The 22121-nt window shown below is 44.6% G+C and overlaps 1 protein-coding gene and 1 pseudogene across 1 annotated transcript; both read left to right on the plus strand.

Moving 5' to 3' along the window:
* The first annotated feature begins 2188 nt into the window (after positions 1 to 2188).
* LOC142853862 (glutaminase liver isoform, mitochondrial pseudogene) lies at positions 2189 to 3738 on the plus strand (annotated as a pseudogene).
* Positions 3739 to 10400: 6662 nt separating this feature from the next.
* On the plus strand, positions 10401 to 19934 carry Prpf38b (pre-mRNA processing factor 38B). The gene is made up of 6 exons (XM_075981579.1): positions 10401 to 10970; positions 13988 to 14056; positions 14318 to 14469; positions 14552 to 14612; positions 17314 to 17537; positions 17991 to 19934. The coding sequence occupies exons 1-6, from the start codon at positions 10692 to 10694 to the stop codon at positions 18832 to 18834; spliced, it is 1629 nt and encodes a 542-aa protein (XP_075837694.1). The 5' UTR covers positions 10401 to 10691; the 3' UTR covers positions 18835 to 19934.
* Positions 19935 to 22121: the final 2187 nt, after the last annotated feature.

Genomic DNA, 22121 nt, shown 5'->3' on the forward strand with positions numbered 1-22121 from the left:
AATCTGCTATCCACAAATTCATGACCCATCTGCTGAGCAGATCACTCCATCTGTAGTTTTGGCTGGGCTACCTGATCGGAAGCCTTGCAAAAATGTTTCTGGCCAAACACTGTGTTGATTCAGAATTTAAATTCCTCACTGGGCATGGAAGCTCTCATTTGTAACCCTAGCATTCAGATCTCTTCAGACAGGAAGTTTGAGGTCAGTGTGGGTGACTAGCATAGGTAAAGTCTGTCTGGAAACAAACAAATAAAATCCATAATCCTTATGAGAATTAAAGTTATATTAGAAAAAAATAGTAAGAGTCAGGGTTGATGGCACATGCCTCTGAAGGCGGGGCAGGTGGATTTCTGTGAGTTCTAGGCCAGCAAGGGGTACATGGAGAAACTTTATCTCAAAAATAAATAAATAATTAAAAAATAAAAAAAATAAAAGTAAAAACTATATATATATGATGGGCATGATGGCAGATGCCTTTGATCCCAACGTTCAGGAGGCAGAGACAAGATGGTCTGTCTCTGAGTTCAAGAGCAGCCTGGTCTACAGGGCAAGTTTGGAGCCCTGCCCACCACAAAATAAGACCACAAAAAATAAAAATAAAAAGGCTTTATTTAGAATAATAAAATGTTATATGTCATTTAGAAAAAAGTATCAGGGGACACTGCCTGCAAATCTTCTTAGCCTGCTTCCTCTAACCTTAAAAGCAACACAGCTTTTTACATCTCTTTCCAGGTACCAGCCAAGGCCTAAGCATTGTTTTCTTGACACTGTGTACTTTTCTGTGTTTCTCTGAAGACTCTGCTTATCCCATTACCCTCCGCCTCCCCCGACACTCCCTTTGTCCAGTTGCTTGCTGACCTGTGTCTAACACTAAAGGCAGGACTTTTTCTCCTCTGTCTCCCCCGCCCTCCCAGCAGCTGCTGGGATTTGCAGTTTGCCTTCCCCATTGTTTCTTTCTCTAACTCTAATAAAAAATGGTTCTCAAATGTCACGAGCGCGCGTGCGCACACACACACACACACACACACACACACACACACACACACACACAGAAAGGGAAAAGAAATGAGAGAAAGGGAGGGAAGGAAGGTGAGAAGGAGAAAGGAAAAAGTAAACTAGCCAGGCACTCAGAAGGTAGAGGGAGGAAAATCAGAAGTTTCACAGCAATTTTGAGAGCAACCTGCCCCCCCCAACCAAAAAAGAGAGAGACAGAGAAAAACATAATGGTTTAATTACAAAAAGCAAAAAACAAAAGCTTAATTATTTCCTATCACCATTCCTTATCATGTGTCTTACTTAGGTTTTCTATTGCTGTGAAGAGACACCTTTACCAAACTTTTATAAAAGAAAACATTTAATTGGGTGGCTCGCTCACTTCAGAAGTTTAGTCCAGCATCCTCGTGGCAGGAAGCAAGGCAGACATAGTGCTGTAGATGAAGCTGGGAGCTGAGGAGGTATATTTCTACCCACGAGCAACAGGAAGTGATCTGTGGCTCTGGGCAGGCTTGAGCACTGTGAGACCTCAAAGCCCACCCCCATAGTGACATACTTCCTTTAACGAGGTCATACCTATTCCAGCAAAGCCACACCTCCTAACAGTGCCACTCCCTATGAGCTTACAGGAGCCAATTACATTCAAACTACCACACATAAATATCAAATTAGTATATCTTTGGATTGTACTGTGTTAAGAGAATAATTAACTTCTGATCCTCCAGTGTCTACATGCTAAATTCTGTGCTTATATAATGTTAATATTGCATTCTACCAACTGAGCTACGTACATCCCCATTGTCTGTATATCTATTTTATTTACATATAAATTCAGGACACATCAAAATTTCTGAGGGAGAAAAGTAGTGGTGAGAGGGAAGGTTCCAAACCTTGCCATAAGAAGGTCATGCGACCGTTTTCCCGCCCCTAGGCACAGCCTCCACTCTTCCATCCCTCCCTCCTTGCTGCTGCTCGCTGGTCTGGAGCGTCTTGCTCTGCCGGAGATGGCATGCACTCCATGAGGGCTCTGCAGAAGCTCTTGCTGACAAGAAGGCTGGGGTCACCAGAGCCCGGGGCCCACTCCTGGGCGGGGTCGTCCGGGACAACCACAGTGAGGCCACAGCACAGGGCAAGGGGACCCTGTACAGCCACCAGCCTGCTGCAGCACGGGGATCATGATGCATCAAACAGCAGCATGCCGCCTCGACTTGGTGACCTGCTCTTCCATACCATTGCTGAGGGACAGGGACAGAGCCCCATCCACAAGTTCTCTACGGCCCTGAAAGCCACTGGAGTGCAGACATCAGCCCCATGGCTCCAGTACTGCATGAGCAAGATGCAGTGCATGGTCCAAGGGCCCAGCAGTGATGGCCTTTTAGACCGAGATCTCCTCCAAAAGTGTGTAAGCCCCAACACTGTGCTCCTGACTCGGGCATTCCGAAAGAAGTTCGCCATTCCTGACTTTAAGGAGTTCACGGGCCAAAGAGCTCACTGAAGGCAAAGCAGAAGCCTACATCCCTCACCTGGCCAAGTCAAACACAGACAATTGGGGGTGTTTCCTTGGGCACCAAGGTGGCCAGCAGCACTCTGGGCTACACGAAGATCCCTTTCTGCCTGCAGTTCTCTGTCAAGCCCCTCACTTATGCCATCTCTGTGAGCACTATAGGCATTGACTATGCGCACAAGTTTGTGGGCAAGGAACCAACTCTCCTCAATGAGGAAAGAATCCCCCATAACTCCACGGCCAAGGCTGGTGCCATTGTCATCAGCTCCTTGACCAAGATGGACTTTAACAATGCAGAGAAGTTTGATTTCGTACTGCAGTATCTGAACAAGATGGCTGGGAAGGAATTCACGGGGTTCGACAATGCCAGAGTCCAGTCGGAGAAGGAAACTGGGGATCGGAATTACACCATCAGCTATTGCCTCAAGGAAAAGAAGTGCTTCCCCAGCGGAATGGACATGATGGCTGCCCTCAATCTCTCTTTCCAGATGTGCCTGGTCAAGGTTACCTGTGAATCAGGCAGTGTCGCGGCAGCCACCCTCGCAGCGGTGACATCTGCCCCATCACAGGCAAGAGCGTCCTAAGTGCTGAAACAGTGCGTAAGACCCTCAGCCTCATGCACTCCTGCGGCATGAATGACTTCTCTGGCCAGTTTGCCTTCCGTGTGGGTCTGCAGCCAACTCAGCTGTGTCGGAAGCCATCCTCCTGGTTGTACCCAATGCCATGGGGGTGATGTGTCTGTCACCTCCGTTAGACAAGCTGGGGAACAGCCAAAGGGGCATCAGCTTCTGCCAGAAGTCGGTGTCTCTTTAACTTCCACAACTATGACAACCTGCAGCACTGTACTCAGAAGTTAGGCCCACGGAAGGAAGAAGGGGAAGCCTGAAACAAGACCATGGCCTGTTATTTGCTGCATATAGTGGAGATGTCTCGGCTTTGTGAAGGTTTGCTCTGTCGGCCATTGACGTGGAGCAGAAAGACTACAATTCCCGCACTGCCCTGCATGTTGCTGCAGCTGAAGGACACATTGAAGTTGTCAAATTTCTGATGGAGGCTCGCAAAGGGATCCTTTTGTCAAGGACAGGTGGGGCAACATTGCCCTGGATGATGCTGTGCAGTTCGACCACCTAGAGGTGGTCAAACTGCTTCAAGATTTCCATGACTCCTACATGCTCTCTGAGACGTGGGCCGAGGCAGCGGCTGAGGCCCTGTCCAAAGAGAACTCAGAAAGCGTGGTGTGAGCACAAACCGGGGGTGCGGTCCCTGCTCAAGAGAAAGCACGAGCTGGCCATACAATTAATGCACAGTCACCAAAACTGCCATGGGAAGCTGCTTCAGTGGGGGTCAACACAGCCATTTGATGACACAGGCCAGCGTTTTCTGGCCCCATCCCCCACAGAAAATGGCAAACAGAAGAGCCTCAGTGGACACCTGCAGTAGAGCTAGCCACAGAGACCTCAAGGTATAGTGTAATGGCTTCATCTACTCAAAAGCAGCCCACGTCTCTACCCAGGTCCCCTTTTTTTCTCGGAAGAAATCATGAGAACAAGAGACTTCCTTGGAGAGACTAGCAACAATATGTGTGTATGTATCTGCCGGAGTAAGAGAAGCATGTGGGAGTCAAAGACCTGGCTTTAGACACCTGCAGAAATCTGTCCCCTTAGCAGGACATGCTGACACTGCTGACAACAATCTTATAGACAGAGAAAGGGGTTTGTGTTCAAATAAACTTTAATTACATGAAGAAAAAAGAAGACGAGGTTGATGCATTCGAAGGCTTGTTCTTTTGGTGCGTTCAATCACCAGGAGAACTCTGGCTTTATTAGTGGATCCAGGCACAGCCAGCCTTTTGACTGGACCGCAACATTGAAATCTACAAATAAGGCAGGAGAGAAAGGCAGACAAAACGGGGAGAGGATGAAAAGGGGAAAAAAGCCCCCAACTCAAGCATCTGATTGACACCTCTCACCAGCAGCTGAACAAGAATTCCTGCACAATTAACAGCTGCCTATGGCCACCTGCTTTCCCATTCACAAACCTGCAGTTTTCTGGGACTCTCACCAAGAACCCTGGTTATAGGGGAGGGCTACGCCTTAAACCCTTGTACAATCCTAGTAGCTTCTGGTTTTACCGTATCAGACTGTAATTTCATCCAAAGCACACCCAGAGCCACTTCATGTATACCTCTTATCAAAAGTGGGGGGAGGGGGTAAAAAGGTTTCTCTTTTTAAAGATTCATTTTATGTAAGAGTGCTCTGTCTTCATGTCTGCCTTTATGCCAGCACAGAGCATAAGACAGATGGTTGTGAGCCACCATGCGGTTACTGGGAACTGAACCCAGCATCTCTGGAAGAACAACCAGTGCTCTTAACCTGAGCCATCTCTCCAGCCCCTAAAAAAGATTTCTTAACCTTTGGATTTGAAAGCCACCAAAATGGTTTCTATGACTAGTATGAAGTATTCACTCTTTTTTTAGACAGGGTTTCTCTGTGTAGCTTTGGAGCCTGTCCTGGAACTTTCTCTGTAGGTCAGGCTGACCTCAAACTCACAAAGATCCACCTACCTCTGCCTCCTGAGGGCGGGGATTAAAGGTGCGTACCACCACTGCCCAGCTTCGAAGTGCTCACTCCCTGAGAAGCCCATGCCACACTTAGAGATGTCTTGCTTTCTGTGACTCTTGGAGAGGCCCACACATGTATTCTGTTGTGTATTACTTCCTCTGGAGTGCGTCTTTCTCTTAACTCTCATGCTTAAGCCGAAATTAAATATCTCTAATAAAACTCCCAATGCCAGCTAGCCCTGAAAGTCTTTCCAGCATCAAGGTCACGATGTTTGGCCTCATTAGTCAAGGTCAGTACAGCTTCGGGGAAGTGCTCAAGGTGCAGGGCACGGGAGAGCGAAGCTGCTCTTTCCCCTCACTCCCGACACAAAGTTCATGCTGCAGTTCCATGCGAAAGAACTCTTTTGAGAATTGAGAAGTATTCTCCTAATCAAATTATAAATGAAATTAGTTGATGAATTAGTGCTGGACCACAGGTAGCCTGCGGGCTACAGTGTGGACATACCTGAACCCACTGATGGATTCATAATTTAAATGAACTATTGGAGGGTAGTAGAAATTTTCAGAGGTGGGCTGGTTGGAGGAGGGAGGTCATAAAGGCTTGTTCTTGAGAGCTTTCTCTTATCTTTACCCTTTCCTGTCTCTCTCTGCTTCCTGCGTGACTTAAGGTGAGTAACCTCCTCTGAGACAGGCTCCCTGATCATGTTCTGCCTCGGGGTGCAGGAGAAGAGACTAGAAAACATGACAAGATGAGCTAAGCTCGTGAGGGAGCTGGTGAAACTGATCAGCAGTTAAGAGCACTTGCTGCTCTTCCAGAGGACTCCACTTCAGTTCCCACACCCAAATACTCCTGCTTCAGGAGAACTGAATCCTCTCCTGGCCTTCAAGGGCACCCACACATGTGGCATACGCTCAACACACATACATATAAATTTAAGAAGATAAAAATAAGAACAACTCTTTTTTGTTTGTTTTGTTTTCAAAACAGGGTTTCTTTGTATAACTGACTGTTCTGGAACTCACTGTAGATCAGACTGGACTTGAATCTAGAGATTCATTTGCCTCTGCCTCCCAAATGCTGGGATTAAAGGCCTGTGCCCCCCACTACCCAGCTAAGAACAACATCTTATAAAAAGAGGATTAATGCTAGCCCGTGGTAGCACACACCTTTAACCCCAGCAGAGGCAGATGGATCTCTTGTGAGTTCAAGATCAGCCTGGTCTACATATCAAGTTCCAGGACAACTGGACTACATAGAAAGACCTTGTCTCAGGCTGGGCGGTGGTGGCACACACCTTTCATCCCAGCACTTGGGAGGCAGAGGCAGGCGGATCTCTGTGAGTTCGAGGCCAGCCTGGTCTATAAGAGCTAGTTCCAGGACAGGCGCCAAAAACTACAGAGAAACCCTGTCTAGAAAATCAAAAAGAAAGAAAGAAAGAAAGAAAGAAAGAAAGAAAGAAAGAAAGAAAGAAAGAAAGAAAGAAAGACCTTGTCTCAAAATATATAATGATGATGAAAATAATAATAAAAATCAACATATAAAAGAAGCCAGTTGGTGCTGAGTGATGGTGGCACATGCCTTTAATCTAAGCACTCGGGAGGCAGAGAGAGGCAGATCTCTGAGTTTGAGGCAAGCCTGGATTACAGAGTGAGTTCCAGGACAGCCAGAGCTACACAGAGAAACTCTGTCTCAAAAAAAAAAAAAAAAAAAAAAAAGGGAGAAAAAGAGAAGCAGCGAATTGCTTGGAAAAAAAAAAAAGACTGAAAGGAAACCCTTCCCTTCCACACCCAGGCTTCACTAGCAAAGGGAGCATGTTCAACAGAAGCCTACCATATACAAACCAGAGAGAGGCAGGTATGTAAATGCACTGAAAAATGCTCTCAGCCCACAGTTCCGGAGCCTTTCTCTCAGCTCACTAGTCCACTCCCACTGGGAGTGCTTTCCCTTTCTAATTTTCTTTTTTTTTTTAAGATTTATTTATTATGTATACAATGTTCCTCCTGTATACCTCTATGCCAGAAGAGGGCACCAGACCTCATTACAGATGGTTATGAGCCATTATGTGGTTGCTGGGAATTGAACTCAGGACCTCTAGAAGAACAGCCAGTGTGCTCAACCTCTGAGCCATCTCTCCAGCCCCCTTTCTAATTTTCTATGTCTATTCTAACCACCTGTCCTGATCAAATCCCTTGCTGGAGGACACAAGAACATGGATACTTCGGCAGGGAAGCCCTGAGATACACCAGTAACACCGGCACACACAGCCCAGAGATACACCAGTAACGTCGGCACACACAGGCTCAGAACTAACACTGCCAAGGGATGACAGACTTAAGCCTCTGAACTTATGACCCAAATAAATCTCTCCTCTAGTAACACACCTTCTTCATTCATTCCATGTAGGGCCCTGGTCTCCCTTATTCCTGGGGTGCATTCGCGGGGACAGTTTATGATCAGCTAACTAAGCTTCCTGTGTGTTTCTGTGCTCTCCCTGCCCCGCTTGGTGGTTAGTTGCAGGGCATTTACTCCATTGTTAATATGGTAATTTCCCACCTGCCTGGGAGGATATCCTTGTGCAGCAGTTAGGTACAAAAGGACTTCCCCAATTCTGAATAAACTGGCATTCGGCTGATCTCCTTTCGAATGACCCTGGTCTCTCTCTGTGTTCTTTCAATCTCCAGGCCCTTGCTCGACTCACGTTCGGTACAGGGGCGCGCGAACTGTACCGAGGGTATAACACAAAATCGGGTGTTACAATTCCACAGTATAGACCTCCACCCAGAAAGTTCACCTTCACAACCCAGACCCTGCTGGACCTCCTCCTTGGAGCAGAGCAGAGGAATTGATAAATATCAATTCCTCTCTTATCACCAACCCCCTCAAAGAACCCAAAGCGACTTATGTCATTTAGTCACTGACAAAATGTTGACTTGCAAACCAGGACTGCATATGGATTTCCCTCTGAGGGGTGATCAATAGGATTCAGTTTGGGGAGCAGTTGGCTTCAACTCATTGCCCATCTCCCAACATCCTTTGTTCTATCTCTACCCCCTTTGTGTATATACTGCTGAAACTAAGATTTTCTGCCTTGAAACTTCCTAACCCAAAAGCTTCCAGGAAAGAATAAACAGTCAGACACAACACAAGCAGAAATGAAATAGAATGAAAAATGTCATTGGATGGTACTCAGTTGAGTTTGTGGCTAAGGAGGCAGCCAGGAGCAGAGGTGCCCTGGAATTATTCTGGCAATCTCTGCAAAAATGGACTGAAGCCAGAAATATTAGCATTAGTAATACAAAGTAGACATTAAGGTCGGTGGTACAATTATATGTGTGAACTATTTTCTTTTTCCAGTGGTGGGGCTAAAAGTCCTGCTAGCTAAACAAAGCCTCTACCTGTGAGGTACATCCACAGCCCCTAACGTGTGTGTACATGAATGTGCACAGAAGCATGCAAATGTGTTGGGATTAAACTGACTTTGCATGTGCTAAACATGTGTTCTGTCATTGAACAAAACACCAACAGCTTGATTTTTTTAAAAGTCAAGTTGTTGTTACATAGCCCAGACTGGCCTTGGACTCATGATTGATCTATCTGCCTCAGCCTCGTGAATGCTGGCATTACAGATGTGGCTACCAAAACCAAACCTAGCCTGATTTAAGTAAATAGACACACGTGCTATAAAGATGTGGGGTAACACTTGGTTTGAGTATTATTAAACTTCTACTGTTTCATTGTGACATTATAGGCATTTTATCACCACTACTCCCCCAGAAGCCTATCTCCTAACCTCTTGCCAACTGTGCTATTTACCACCTAGTAAACCTGATTTTTTTTTTTTTTTTTTTTTGCTTTTTCGAGACAGGGTTTCTCTGTGGTTTTGGAGCCTGTCCTGGAACTAGCCCTTGTAGACCAGGCTGGTCTTGAACTCACAGAGAGCCGCATGCTTCTGCCTCCCGAGTGCTGGGATTAAAGGCGTGCGCCACCACCGCCCGGCTAGTAAACCTGATTTTGACTTCTATGCTTAGGCTATTCTCTGCCAGTGAAATGTCCGCCCCATTCCATCCAAAGATACATCAGAGCGCTATTGCCTTCACTTAACTGCCAAACTCCATTCACCTTAAGTTGTGACCCTTGATGATTCCTTTATACCATTCACCACCCCCACCCCTGGTGCCCAGTGCAGCTGTGCCATGTAACTATCTCACTGCACGTGGTGGCTCACGACTGAAGTCCCAGTATTCCGAAGACTGTGGCAGAAAGATTGTCCTGAGTTTGAGGCCAGCTTGGGCTACATACTATGTCCCTATCTAAAAATTATAAAAGATAGATTTGATTCTATAGAAGCACTCCAGGTAGAGTAGCAGCTATTTCTTTTTGTTCTTTTGAGATTGGTCTCTCTGTGGAGCCTTGGCTGATCTGGAACTCACTATGTAGATCAGGTGGTTTCAGACTCAAAGACTGGCCTGCCCCTTCTTCCCCAGCAGTGGGATTAAAGCAGGCACCACCACCACGCCCAGCTGAGGGTACTTTCTTTAACATTCACAATCCAGTTAAAGTGTTATCCCAATATAGCCAATGGCGCACGCCTTTAAACTCAGCACTCAGGTGGCAGGAGCAGGTGGATCTCTGTGAGTTCGAGGCCAGCTGGTCTACAAAGCGAGTTCCAGAACAGGCTCCAAACTGTCTTTAAACAAAAAACAAAAAAAAAAACGGATGGTGGCAGTGGGTGAAGGCCACCCCTACACTCAGGAAGCAGAGGCAGGTGATCTGTGAATTCAAGGCCGGTCTGGTCTGCAGAGCGAGTTCCAGGACAGGCCCCAAAGCTACACAGAGAAACCCTGTTGTTTTTTTTGTTGGGGGGGGGGGGCGCTATCCTAATCCTATGTGAGTAAATTGAGGCTGTCTACGATTTCCGGTTGGACACTTCTCTGAGAAAGGCTCAAGGACCCTTTATCTGAGTCGTACGGAGAAGTGGGATTCCCTGACCCTAGTTCTTTCTGGGGAATCTTAACAGAATTAACTCTTGAGACCTCGGAAGCTCCGTAGGAGTAAAGAGTCACGCATTAGCCAAGCGCAGTGCGTTAGGGTGACAAGACCCCCTTCCTGCCTCTAAAACCTTAACCACCGATTCAAACTCTAATACACAGCGATCGGGTCTAAATCACTTTCCCTTGGGGCCGAACTCCCAGGAGGAACCCACCAGGGTGGCACAGGGACCGCCACAGCGAACCCAACCAGCAGCGACCTCGCGCAACCAGGAAAAGGAACCGCCTGCCCACCCGGGCGGCTCTGATTGGCCACGGGCTTAGCTCGAACGCCCGGGCGTGCGTCGTCACTTCCGCTGGGCCCGCCATCTTGTTCCCAGGGGCAGTTGGCGGAAGAGATCGTGCTCCCTGGCTCGCCGCTGTCCCTTGCGCCCGGCGTCCTCGCGGCTTGAGTTTGCTGTCCGCCCCGGGCTCGGAGTCCGTGTGTCGGCGTCCCAGTTGCAGTCCCACGCTCGGCTGGGGCACAACGCGGCGGGCTCCCCGGCCCGACGGCCTTCCATGGAGTAGGTCCGGGACCGTTGTCCCGAAGAGCGCGATCGAGCTTGGGCCTCCCCCTCCTCCCTCCCTCCTTCCTGCCGCGGCAACATGGCTAACAACAGCCCCGCGCTGACAGGCAACTCGCAACCGCAGCACCAGGCGGCCGCGGCCGTGGCCCAGCAGCAGCAGCCATGCGGCGGCGGCGGCGGCGCCACCAAGCCGGCGGTGTCGGGCAAGCAGGGCAACGTACTGCCGCTGTGGGGCAACGAGAAGACCATGAACCTCAACCCCATGATCCTCACCAACATCCTGTCGTCGCCTTACTTCAAAGTGCAGCTTTACGAGCTCAAGACCTACCACGAGGTGGTGGACGAGATCTACTTTAAGGTACGCAGCCCCTAGGCCCCTCGGTTTGGGGGTGAGTCCGCCAGAGCGGGTTGTCGGACACCGGTGGAAGCGCCCCCCTCCCCTCCGAGACCCGAGGATTTTGGGGGGGAGGGTGAAAGTTGGCGGAGGGAGAAGTGCGGCTCCTGGCTGGTTTGGGACGGGTCGGGCTAGGGCCGCCCTCTTTCTCCTTTTCAGGTTCCGTGGGTTGTTGGGGTTTTTTTTTCTTTTTTTCAAGAGCCGGGCGAGCCCGCCACAATCGATCTTTAACCTGCCCCAACCTCCTGCCGGTCCCCCAGGGAGCTGTTGGGCAAAAGGGCTAAGGGAGAGGAGAAAAGTATTACCAGAAGCCCGTCCAAGTTCACCATTTTAAAAATGACTCCCTTTTACCCGTGTCGACCAAGCACTAACTTGGTGGTGCTTCCGCTGCCCCTCGGGCCAGCGGCATTGCTGGAGTAATTACTTGCGTGTCGGCCCCGCGTTCTTCGTTAACTCTCCAACCCCGACCAGACTTGGTTAGTGTGCGTGTGTCGGGGTGGGGCGGGAGGGCTGAGGGTGGCGCGGAGTGCCGGTGCAGAGAGGTGTACAGAAGGCCTGGAAATGTTCCCAGCAGGAAGTCAGGAGTCGGAGGTCTCAGCCACCTGTGCGTTGGGCATAATTAGAATCCTCTGGGCCCTGGGCTTCTGCGGCAGGGTCGGTGCTGGCTTGGCTGTGCTGGGGAGCTCACCTGGCGCCTCCTCACTGCACTCGTGTCTCAGTTCTTGTTTCGTTAGCAGGATTGACTCAGTCTTGCAGCGAGGCTCGGAGCAGCCCAGGGTCGCAGGTAGAGGTATGCACTATTAATCATGCTCAATCGCCATAAATGCATTTCCCTGGTTAAATGAATGGCTAATTAGGTTTTTTTTGGTTTGGTTTTGGGCCATTGATTTTGGTCTCACTGACTAGATTCTCCACTTCCTTGCAAATTAGATAGTTAAAAAAATACCTTCCAGGCCTCCGAAGTTAATTTATATTTTAATGAGTATTAATAGTCTTGATGTCTTTTAAGCGTTTTTTTGCTAGAGCATGTAAAATAAAATACATCGAATTTTTCTTGTCTTGACACTTAGAAACTTGAGACAGACCAAATATAATTTGTGTCATCTAAATATACATGTGGAGATGTTACCAAAAAGAAATTCTATATTTTATTTTACTTACTTTTCTCCCAGTTACATGTTTAGGTTAGAAATTTTTTGAGATACTAATTGCTTTTTATGGGAAAATCTTAACTTTGGAGATAGAGATTACACCAGCCCTCTTGGTGTTCTCTTACAAAAGCTTGTTAATGTAGGTGTAACTGATAGTCAGAGTAGATGTTTGTAGAACTAACTTTTGGAAGGTAAGACCCTTTCAGTGTGGATATAGGACGATGAATAGTTGTTAGTTTATGCAGTTAACCTTGAAGAATTGGGTCCCTGCGCTTTTTGACAAGTTGTTTTAAAATATAGACTAATCTTTCAAGTTAATTTCAAATGTTGTATTTGGAGACCACTTTTTCCACTAGAGTATATTTAAATTCATTTTTAAAACTGAAATCTCAGGGGAAGGAGCAATGCCCCATGGATTAAGAGCATATATTCCCTTTGCATAGGACCTAAGTTCAGTTCACACCATCCACATTTAGTAGGTCACAACCTCCTGTTCCGCAGTTCCAGAGGATCAGACCCTTCTGGGCTCCACAGACCCACTCATGCACATAATTAGAAATAAAGCCATAAAACATGACCTAAACTTATTATGAGTTTCTTTGGATCAAATAATCTCTGACGTTTATAGGCTTTCAGTTTTGCATTGTATCCACTCCTTTGGGTACCCTTTAAGAGATAAAAAGGGTTGTGGCTCAATCCAAACTGGTACTGCATTTGCCCAACATGGACAAGGCCCTCGGTTCTGCTCCCAGCACTGGGGCTTTCACAGTTCAATTGTTGGGAACAGGAAAGAACTGCAGGAGCTGAGCAAAACAGCTTCAACTTAATGTAGGGTTTTTTGTGCTTCATTTTAAATATAGGGGTTTTGTTGTTTTTGTCTAAAGCCACTTGAAATGAAGTGTTACAGTGTATGGGCAGAAATAAAGAGCGGGGTTGATTTGTTTTAAGAAACAAAAACAGATCTAGTATTTTTTGGCTTGTCTGTTTCAGTGGTAGCTTTTTGCTATATTTTAGGTAAAGCTGTTTTCGCAAGGTGCTCCTTTAGCAGAGATGGTACTTTATCATTGGTTACATTTGCTATGTGTTAATGACTTCACGCTTAGCTTTATTTTATATCTGGGTTTGCAGTTAGGCAATATGATCTTGTGGCTTTGTGATTTTAATCTTTAAGAATGAACATGATCCAGATGAAAACTAGAAATAAGAGGTCCCAAGCTAAATGTGGTAGTAATCCAAACACTTGAGAGGCAGAGGCAGGAGGATATTGGTAAAGTTCTTAGCCAGCCTGGTCTTAGTAGTGAGATCCAGGCTACAGAGTGAGATGCCATCTCACACACACACACATTCCGACCCCCACCACAGGCCTTAAACAAGAACCTTACCTGCTACTGAGCAGCTGCAGCCCTAGAAAACATTTAATTTTGTGACATGGATTTAAATACGCCATAAAACTGCACCATTTAGGAGGAATCTTAAAGCTTTTTTTCTTAGAGAACTTTTTAAAATTACATAAAAGATAAGATACTGCCAAATACTAATTTTTGCAAATGTAGGAAATTGTAGAACTTTCCTGACCTCCTTGTGAGTATGACCTGTCTATACAGCTAGTTTAACGAGCTGTCTGCTTTGAAGACATGCCAGTTTTGTTAGTATTCTGTCTGAGCGGTTTCCCCAAAGATGGTTTATAATGTAGTGTGAGTACAGGGTGGTGTGGATAACGCACTACAGTGGCGCGACTCTTGGGGAGAGTTGCTCTTAATAAGCTGAGCTTGCTTTACTCGGAAGATTCAGAGTAGGAACGTTTGTTGTCTTCTTCTTTTTTATTTTCAGGTCACACATGTTGAGCCATGGGAGAAAGGAAGCAGGAAGACAGCTGGCCAGACGGGGATGTGCGGAGGGGTAAGTAGAAGTACGTGCATTTTTTTCCAGTTTTTCTGTCTGCTAAGTTTATAGGAAAGCTAAATGACAATTCATTGGCAGATCTTAGAAATTTTCAAAAATGTAAAATTCAAGTCTCTGTTGAATTAGGTTTGGAGAAGTATTACTTTTTATACTCTATTTTTAAATCTGGATCATGGTATTGATATCTAAAACAAGCACAAATCGATGGGTATTAAGTATCTGTTTATTAATTTTTATTAACTCTGTTTTCCTGTAAAGGTTCGAGGTGTTGGAACAGGAGGCATTGTTTCTACCGCTTTTTGTCTGTTATACAAGTTATTCACCCTGAAGTTAACTCGAAAGCAAGTGATGGGTCTCATAACACATACAGACTCTCCGTATATTAGAGCCCTTGGATTTATGTATATAAGGTGAACATGCATTTATCTACATTTTTAAATGAGCATTTTATTTTAAATCCCATAAACTAATGTATTTTTTTCATGATCTTAGGTATACACAACCTCCTACAGACCTGTGGGACTGGTTTGAGCCCTTCCTTGATGATGAGGAGGTATGTCAGAAGGCGGAATCGGCTTTCTTCGGTCACTCTGCTGTTGATCTTTGATTTGTTGGATTTAATGTCTTCAGAATTTTTGTAGATTTATTTCTTCAGTCCTACTTTTGGTATTATTATCCTTTTGCTGAGATTTGATGACTTGCCATGTTAGGTTAAATTTTTAAGTTATTTTAATGTTTTAAGAGTTCTCTGTTTTAATAACTTGAATAATAACCTTTTCTCTTCCAAATCACACTGTGCTGTGTTGATCCTAACTTGGACAGCTGTAGCGACTGTCTAAGGAGGTGGATACAGTGGAGAAGGCATGTACCGCTGTGGCTGTGGGCATTTAAATCCACTGGAAGTTGGGGGTTTATGTGGCCCTTTTCAAATGGCAATATTCATATTTGCTTATAAGTTCAGAGCTACAAAGAGTTGGGATTGGCTTAAATGGCCTGATGCTTTTCCAAGGTGAGGAAATAATTATAATTCTTTTCTGTTTTCTTTTTGAGCCAGATTACTCAGGGCAACCTCAGACTTGTAATCCAGTATACCACGCAGGGTGTACTTTTTTAGAGACCCAGCTTAAAATTTTTAAAAACTTAATCATTCATACTCAATGTACATGGTTCTAGGCTTGAACCCCAACACTGCCCCCCCAAAAAAGCCTACCACATTTCTTTTCCTTAGATTAACATTTTAGGTTTTTTTTTTTTTTTATTTTTTGGTTTTTCGAGACAGGGTTTCTCTGTAGCTTTGGAGCCTGTCCTGGAACTCCCTTGGTAGACCAGGCTGGCCTCGAACTCACAGAGATCCGCCTGTCTCTGCCTCCCAAGTGCTGGGATTACAGGAGTGCGCCACCACCGCCCGGCTAACATTTTAGGGTTTTTTAATCTAAATCTGGTCACCATCTTAAGCCCTGAGATGAGAGAAGATTAAAATCATACCTGTATTAATTTACTCATGAATTGAAGACTATAGTGTCAGTATATACTCAGTTATGAACTATATTATCAGTATATTTATTTTTATCACTATTTGTGTTGCAGAGTTTATATGGGATAGTTAACAGCTGCTTCTGTGAGGTCAAACAAATTTGTTTGATGCTTAGTGGGGCACACTTTCAATCCCTGCTCTTGGGAGACAGAGGCAGGTGGATTGCTGAATGTGGACCAGCTTGGTCTACATAGTAAATCCCAGACCACCCAGGATTATATAGGAAGACCTTGTCTTAAAAGAATTTTGTTATCGTTTGATGAATTCGTGCTTCTCATAAAAATTTCATTTTGTTTAGATGCCCACCCTAAAAAAAAGTCACTAATGTAGGCAAAAGGAACTTTTTTTAAGACAAGGTCTTAACGTAACTTGGGTTGGCCTCAGACTACCTGATCCTGGCCTGCTCCCTAATGCAAGGTCACAGGCACGCCTGTCGAGCCCAACAGTGCTGGTTATTTTCCTTTCCTGGTTTTGGCTGTTTGTTTCAAAGACTCCAGTGAGGTGAAGATCATAATTGTTAAACTTTTCTTTTTTGGTTGGTTGGTTGTTGTTTTGATGGATGGTTGTTTTTTGTTTTGGGGTGGGGGGCAGGTTTTGAGAGGACTGGGTTCCTCTGTGCAACAGCCCTGGCTGTCCTGGAACTCACTCTGTAGGCCAGGCTGGCCTCGAACTCACAGAGATCCGCCTGCCTCTGCCTTTGGAGTGCTAAGATAAAAGGTGTGCACCACCATCACCACCTGGTTTACATTAGTTTTTGTTTTGTTTTTGGTTGGTTCTTTTGCTTTTGTTAAGAATAAAGCACTTCAAAAAGGCATGTCATTTTTTTAAAGCTGTATTAGATTTCTGAATGTTTCTGATTTATCTGTTCTATATTGTATTTACAAGCCTGAGGTCCTCTGTTTGAGCTAACGTATGTTTTCTTCTTTAGATATCTGCAGCGATTATATTTGGAAATACTGTATATCTGAACACTTAAATGTGTGTGAGTGCAAGCAGTTTTACCTTTAGCTCTTGTTTTCCTGTTTAGATAACAAATCTCACTTTCCTTGTGTGCTTGCACTATAGGTTTGGGACTGACAATAGCTGACTAACATGTCCTGAGCTGTGAGAGGGCATAGCAAGAAGGCCTTCATGCGGTAATGACCCTTTTCAGAGACAATGGTCATCATGGATTATGCGTTTCCAATTATTTGTTCATTTATTTATTTTGTACATAACTTTAGAAACCTCACTGCTTCATGGCAGTTGGTTTGCTATTGCTTCCAGTTTTAGCAGGGCTTCATTTTGTATTGCAGCTGTTAGAAGATAACCTTTAGACAGGAATTATCTGAAAGTAGTTCCTACATAGCTAGGTTTCAGTGCTAGGTATGATATGTGCAAATGTGTCCTCAAGTGTAGGTGTGTGGAATATAAATTTAAATCACTTGTTCCACATAGTTTAGCAATGTAGGGGGCTTTTTCATATTTTTCATTAATGAGTGAGTCAGTTCCCTTTATGCCCAAGAGGCTGCAGGGTTTGTTCTCACCTGCATGTATACAATTAGCCCAAATATTCTTCATTCATTGCCAGATTAGGATACAGAAATTAAAATTTTTCTATTAGTTTTTTATACTTGATTCCAAAGATGGTAAAAAGATTTTTTTTTCTTTTTTAGTGTTCACGTATATGTTGAGATAACGGATTTTTTTTAACCAGTAGGGTGTCTTTTATGTTTCATAGGACCTAGATGTGAAAGCTGGCGGAGGCTGCGTAATGACCATTGGAGAGATGCTTCGCTCCTTTCTCACAAAGCTGGAGTGGTTCTCTACGTTGTTTCCAAGAATCCCAGTTCCAGTTCAGAAGAATATTGATCAACAGATTAAGACCCGGCCTAGGAAGATTAAAAAAGATGGCAAGGAAGGGGTTGAGGAGATAGACAGACATGTTGAGCGCCGGCGATCCAGGTGATGTGGACTACCAGTTTTAAGATGGGCCTGTGCAAAGTTGGTGATTCCTGGGGAGTGATAAGTTCTTAGAATATATTTGTTTTGTTATTATCCTTCCAAAAATGGTGGTTTTTCTTCCATCACATTTTCAGTAAAATTGTGAGTCTATACTGAGAACAGTTCATTTATTTTCTTGTACCCCTTTGCTGCTTAGCATGGACATAGAAATAGTTGCTAAGCAAGCACTCTACCCCAAATTACACATGTCCAAATATTTGATGTGTATGTGAGGTGATGAAATTTTTAGAGTGTGTTTGGTTCTTGTGTGCTGAGTACTGGAGAATGTTTGTTACTGAATGTCGGTTCCAATGGCTCCACAGAGTATCAGGCAAGTGTCTACTGAACTGCAAATAAATACCCCATCCCTTACAATGCTTTGTTTACTCTGGTTTCTTCCTTCCCTCTTCTTAGGTCTCCAAGGAGATCACTGAGTCCACGGAGATCTCCAAGAAGATCCAGAAGTAGAAGTCATCACCGGGAGGGCCATGGATCTTCTAGTTTTGATAGAGAATTAGAAAGAGAGAAAGAACGGCAGCGACTAGAGCGGGAAGCCAAAGAGAGAGAGAAGGAAAGGCGAAGATCCCGAAGTATTGATCGGGGGTTAGAGCGCAGGCGCAGCCGGAGTAGGGAAAGGCATAGAAGTCGCAGTCGAAGTCGTGATAGGAAAGGGGATAGAAGAGACAGGGATCGGGAAAGAGAGAAAGAAAATGAGAGAGGTCGAAGACGAGATCGAGATTATGATAAAGAGAGAGGAGAAAGGGACCGGGAGAGATCGAGAGAGCGCTCCAAGGAGCAGAGGAGTAGGGGTGAGGGAGAGGAGAAGAAGCACAAAGAAGACAAGGAGGATAGGCGACACAGAGACGACAAAAAAGATTCCAAGAAAAAACACAGCAGAAGTAGAAGCAGAGAAAGGAAACACAGAAGTAGAAGCAGGAGCAGAAATGCAGGGAAACGGAGCAGGAGCAGGAGCAAAGACAAGTCAAGCAAACATAAAAACGAAAGCAAAGAAAAGTCAAATAAAAGAAGTAGAAGTGGCAGTCAAGGAAGAACTGGCAGTGTTGAAAAATTGAGAAGACGAGAACACAGCCCTAGCAAAGAGAAGTCTAGAAAGCGCAGCAGAAGCCAAGACCGCTCCCACAAGAGAGATCATGGGGATGGCAAGGACCAGTCAGACAGACAGGATCATCAGAGGAGCCAGAGTGTAGAACCAGAGAGCCAAGAAAGAGAACATAAAAACAAAGATGAGACTGTGTGAAGATTTTGTAAAATTGGATCACATTGAATCCTATAAATGTTGATTAAATTCTGCTTTTTTTCCCCCGAAGTTAAGATTGTGCAGTAGTTATGCACTCTTTGAGCTCCCTGTAGGCTGTGTTTTCATTTCTTTTTGTGTAGGGAAGTGCCTTTGTAATCCCATATATTGCATTGTTTTCACCCAGTTGAGTTACACATGATGCACAGATTGTTCTTGCATTTTGTTTGTTTTTAAAATGTACAGTCTGTACATATGTCCTGAAAATGTTTTAATTCCTTTGGCATGGTTGCCATGTTGGTTAAATTTGTATAAGGCAATAAACTGCCACTAATTCTATTTTGTTTTGTAGGTGTGGGATTATGGTTGTGTACTGAAGTTAGCATGGCTGTGCTTTTCATAATAGAATGCTAAAGACTTTGGGAATGGATCTTGGATGTTTGTTTTAGGAGAATTATGTGCTTTCGGTATACATGAAGGCAACAGTTGTAGGGTTAACATTCTTGTCCACTGTATATTACCTTGGAAGCTCTTGTTAATATGTTATACTTAATATTCTCCACAGCTAATGTTAGAGAAAATTTATGAGAGGTTTAAATTAGGCTGTGATTTGATCACATTCTACCTCAAAGGGACATTGTTAGTATGCCTAAAATTTATTCACCTAGTTTCTTTTTTAAAAAATACATTGACATGTGCTTTTCCCCTCCTTGAATTCTTTCTCAGATTTTAAAATACTATATTAAAAAGCCGTGTAAAGCCTGGCATTGCAGCAGCCCTGTACTAACAAGTGGGGAGAGGGTGGGGCACGCGGGCAGAGAAGCATTCAAGCCTCAAGCTTCCAAAGCATTTTTATAAATGGAGAATACTTAAATTATGAAACAGCTTGATATAGTATCCTTTTTTTAAAATTGAAAACTTTTTTTATTGATGAAGACTGCTGTTTGAGTTTTTAAACTTAATCTAGGAACAGTATAACAGTAATGCAGTGCTGCGTTATTTAAGACTATCAGCAGATTATTTGATAGATTGTTCTTATGACTTGTATTCTGATTTCAGAAAACCATCATGAGTATGGAATAAATACTGGATTAAATCCTTTATCCTGGGTGTTGGCTTCCCCGCATTTGTTAACATGTAAGGAAAAGCATTGTGGAAACTGGTAAAATGTCTGCAGTTTTGTGAAGGGAATATCTTGAGCAAAAGTGTCTTTTAGAACAAATGTGTAGCTCAGGTTGTAAAGGTGCTTGCAACCAGCCAGCCAGATCTGAGTTCATACTGGCATGGAAGGAGAGACCTCTGGCTTCAACCCCATCCTGTGCTCATGTGCCCTGTACACTTTATTCCTTGTATATTAGGATTTCATGTGCTGTGCCCGATCTTACTAGAATTCTTAATGACAGGGGAGTGTTTGCTTTGTCTACGTCAAAAGTAATTGTTGACGTTATACTTGGATTGTTTGTATGAACACCATTTTTTTTAAAGTTCTGTTTTGTAGAACAAACTGGATCAAAAGAATGTTGGGATTGTCTTAGCCCACTGGCTGTTTTAGCCAATTGAAGAATACTCAGTTTACCTTACAAAAGTGTGGAGCAGGAGACAGTTGTGCCAACTACGTTTAAGGAGAAGAAATACTCATGGAGGAAATGCTCTACTTCAAAAAAAAAAATGTAGTCATGTTTCACACTGAGCAGCTAGTCTGTTATGACCAGAAATTAAACGTCAGCAGGATGGTTCCGTGGATGCTGCCGAGCCTGCCAACCTGAGTGAACTTAGAACCCGCGAGGTGCCCACACACAAAAAAACTATTAATAAGTCAGCTTTACATTAAATTCAATTTTTTTATATTACAATGAATGATTGGGAATGTAACCCTGGGCTACATGATAGGGAAGTGTTCTCACTGAGCCTTTGAGCATGCCGGTACCGCTATATTTGAAGTGTGTAGTGCTATGTTGTAGGCAGAATGAGGAAAACCAAAAAAAATGAGTCATGAAATGTTTGCAAAGAATGACCTCAGTAGGTCTGAGAACATATAATGCCATTGTTACATGTATGCCTGCCTGTTTTACTTGGAGAGTGGCTTCCTGTGATGAAAAGACAAGTTGGCGCCAAAAGAGGCATTGATGATTTCTTGGAACCTGGGGAAGTTGGAAGAGTGCTTTAATGGGGGCTAATGTAGATCTGGGCATTAGGTAGGGGTGCACACCTTTAATTCTAGCACTGGGAGGCAAGGCAGGCCAGCCTGCTCTACAGAACAAGTTACAGGACAACCAGGAGTGCACAGTACTGTATCTCAAGCTAAGAAAAATAACAACCTAATAAGCACCTTTCATTTTTTGTAAACTTGGAGATCCCTTTGTGTTCCCTTGGCATCTGCTTTATGTCTGTGTTAGGTCCTGTAGATTACTTAATATAGTACAGCCTTGATGCTAAGTTTTTGTATAACACAGTGTTCTGCTCAATCGAGTTCATGATTTGAAGCTTTTTGTCCCATTCCCATCCCCAATGCTGGGGCTCAAACCCCATGCCTTGCACACTAAGCAAAGATTCTTGGCTGAACTACAGCTATTCAAGGGGAAACGAGTTTTGGCTCCCTTTGAAAGCATCTTGTCATTCCTTATAGGTCCTAGAGGATTTCCACATACCTCTGAAGTAACATTTTTTTGCTTAAGGACCAGTCTTAACGTGTTACAATAAGGAACAGCGTGGAAACACCCACGTGGGAAAGCTCACTTCAGAGCCAGTCTACTCTGCATCGTTAACTTGGGGACTGTCTGCTGGGACGTAGTCTGTAGTGTGGGGCACAAGTAAAGTGTAAGGTGCTGAGTGAGTGCTGCTGCCAGTGAGGCTTGTTAGGTGCAGCAACCGCCAGTCTTGCCTTCATTAAAATGCCTAAGGAAACTGATAGTTCTATTGATCTGCAAGTATAACCCACCACTTTATGATGTGTGGGGGGGAATGTTCAAGGTGCACTTAGAGATCAGAAAGTTCTGGTGTCGTGTCCCCCCACCCCCAGAGCTGGAGTTAGACCTAGTGCTAGGAACCAGACTCTAGAACCAACCATGCTATGCTCAGCCACTGATCCCATCTCTAGCCTCTTCATGGTACCCTAACATCCTAAACAATACATGAAGTTAAGCAAATGAGAAGTCCTGTCTTGTGATCGCCGCTTAGAAGCCAGTGTCCTAGATACCCATATACCACTAAGTCAGCAGTCTTACTACTTAACTATTCTGAACATTTTCCCCAAACATTCTTATCTGACTGCCCCCATCCCCTTTGGTGCC

Source organism: Microtus pennsylvanicus, chromosome 7 (genome assembly GCF_037038515.1).
Source record: "Microtus pennsylvanicus isolate mMicPen1 chromosome 7, mMicPen1.hap1, whole genome shotgun sequence".
Taxonomy (NCBI): Eukaryota; Metazoa; Chordata; class Mammalia; order Rodentia; family Cricetidae; genus Microtus; species Microtus pennsylvanicus.

What these genes read in the sequence shown, in the direction of transcription:
- Prpf38b (XM_075981579.1), top strand. Translation starts at nt 10,692, where the DNA reads ATGGCTAACAACAGCCCCGCGCTGACAGGCAACTCGCAACCGCAGCAC. An exon ending in AGACGGGGATGTGCGGAGGG is followed by an intron (nt 14,057 to 14,317) that starts GTAAGTAGAAGT and finishes TTTCCTGTAAAG; the next exon opens with GTTCGAGGTGTTGGAACAGG. An exon ending in CTTGGATTTATGTATATAAG is followed by an intron (nt 14,470 to 14,551) that starts GTGAACATGCAT and finishes TCATGATCTTAG; the next exon opens with GTATACACAACCTCCTACAG.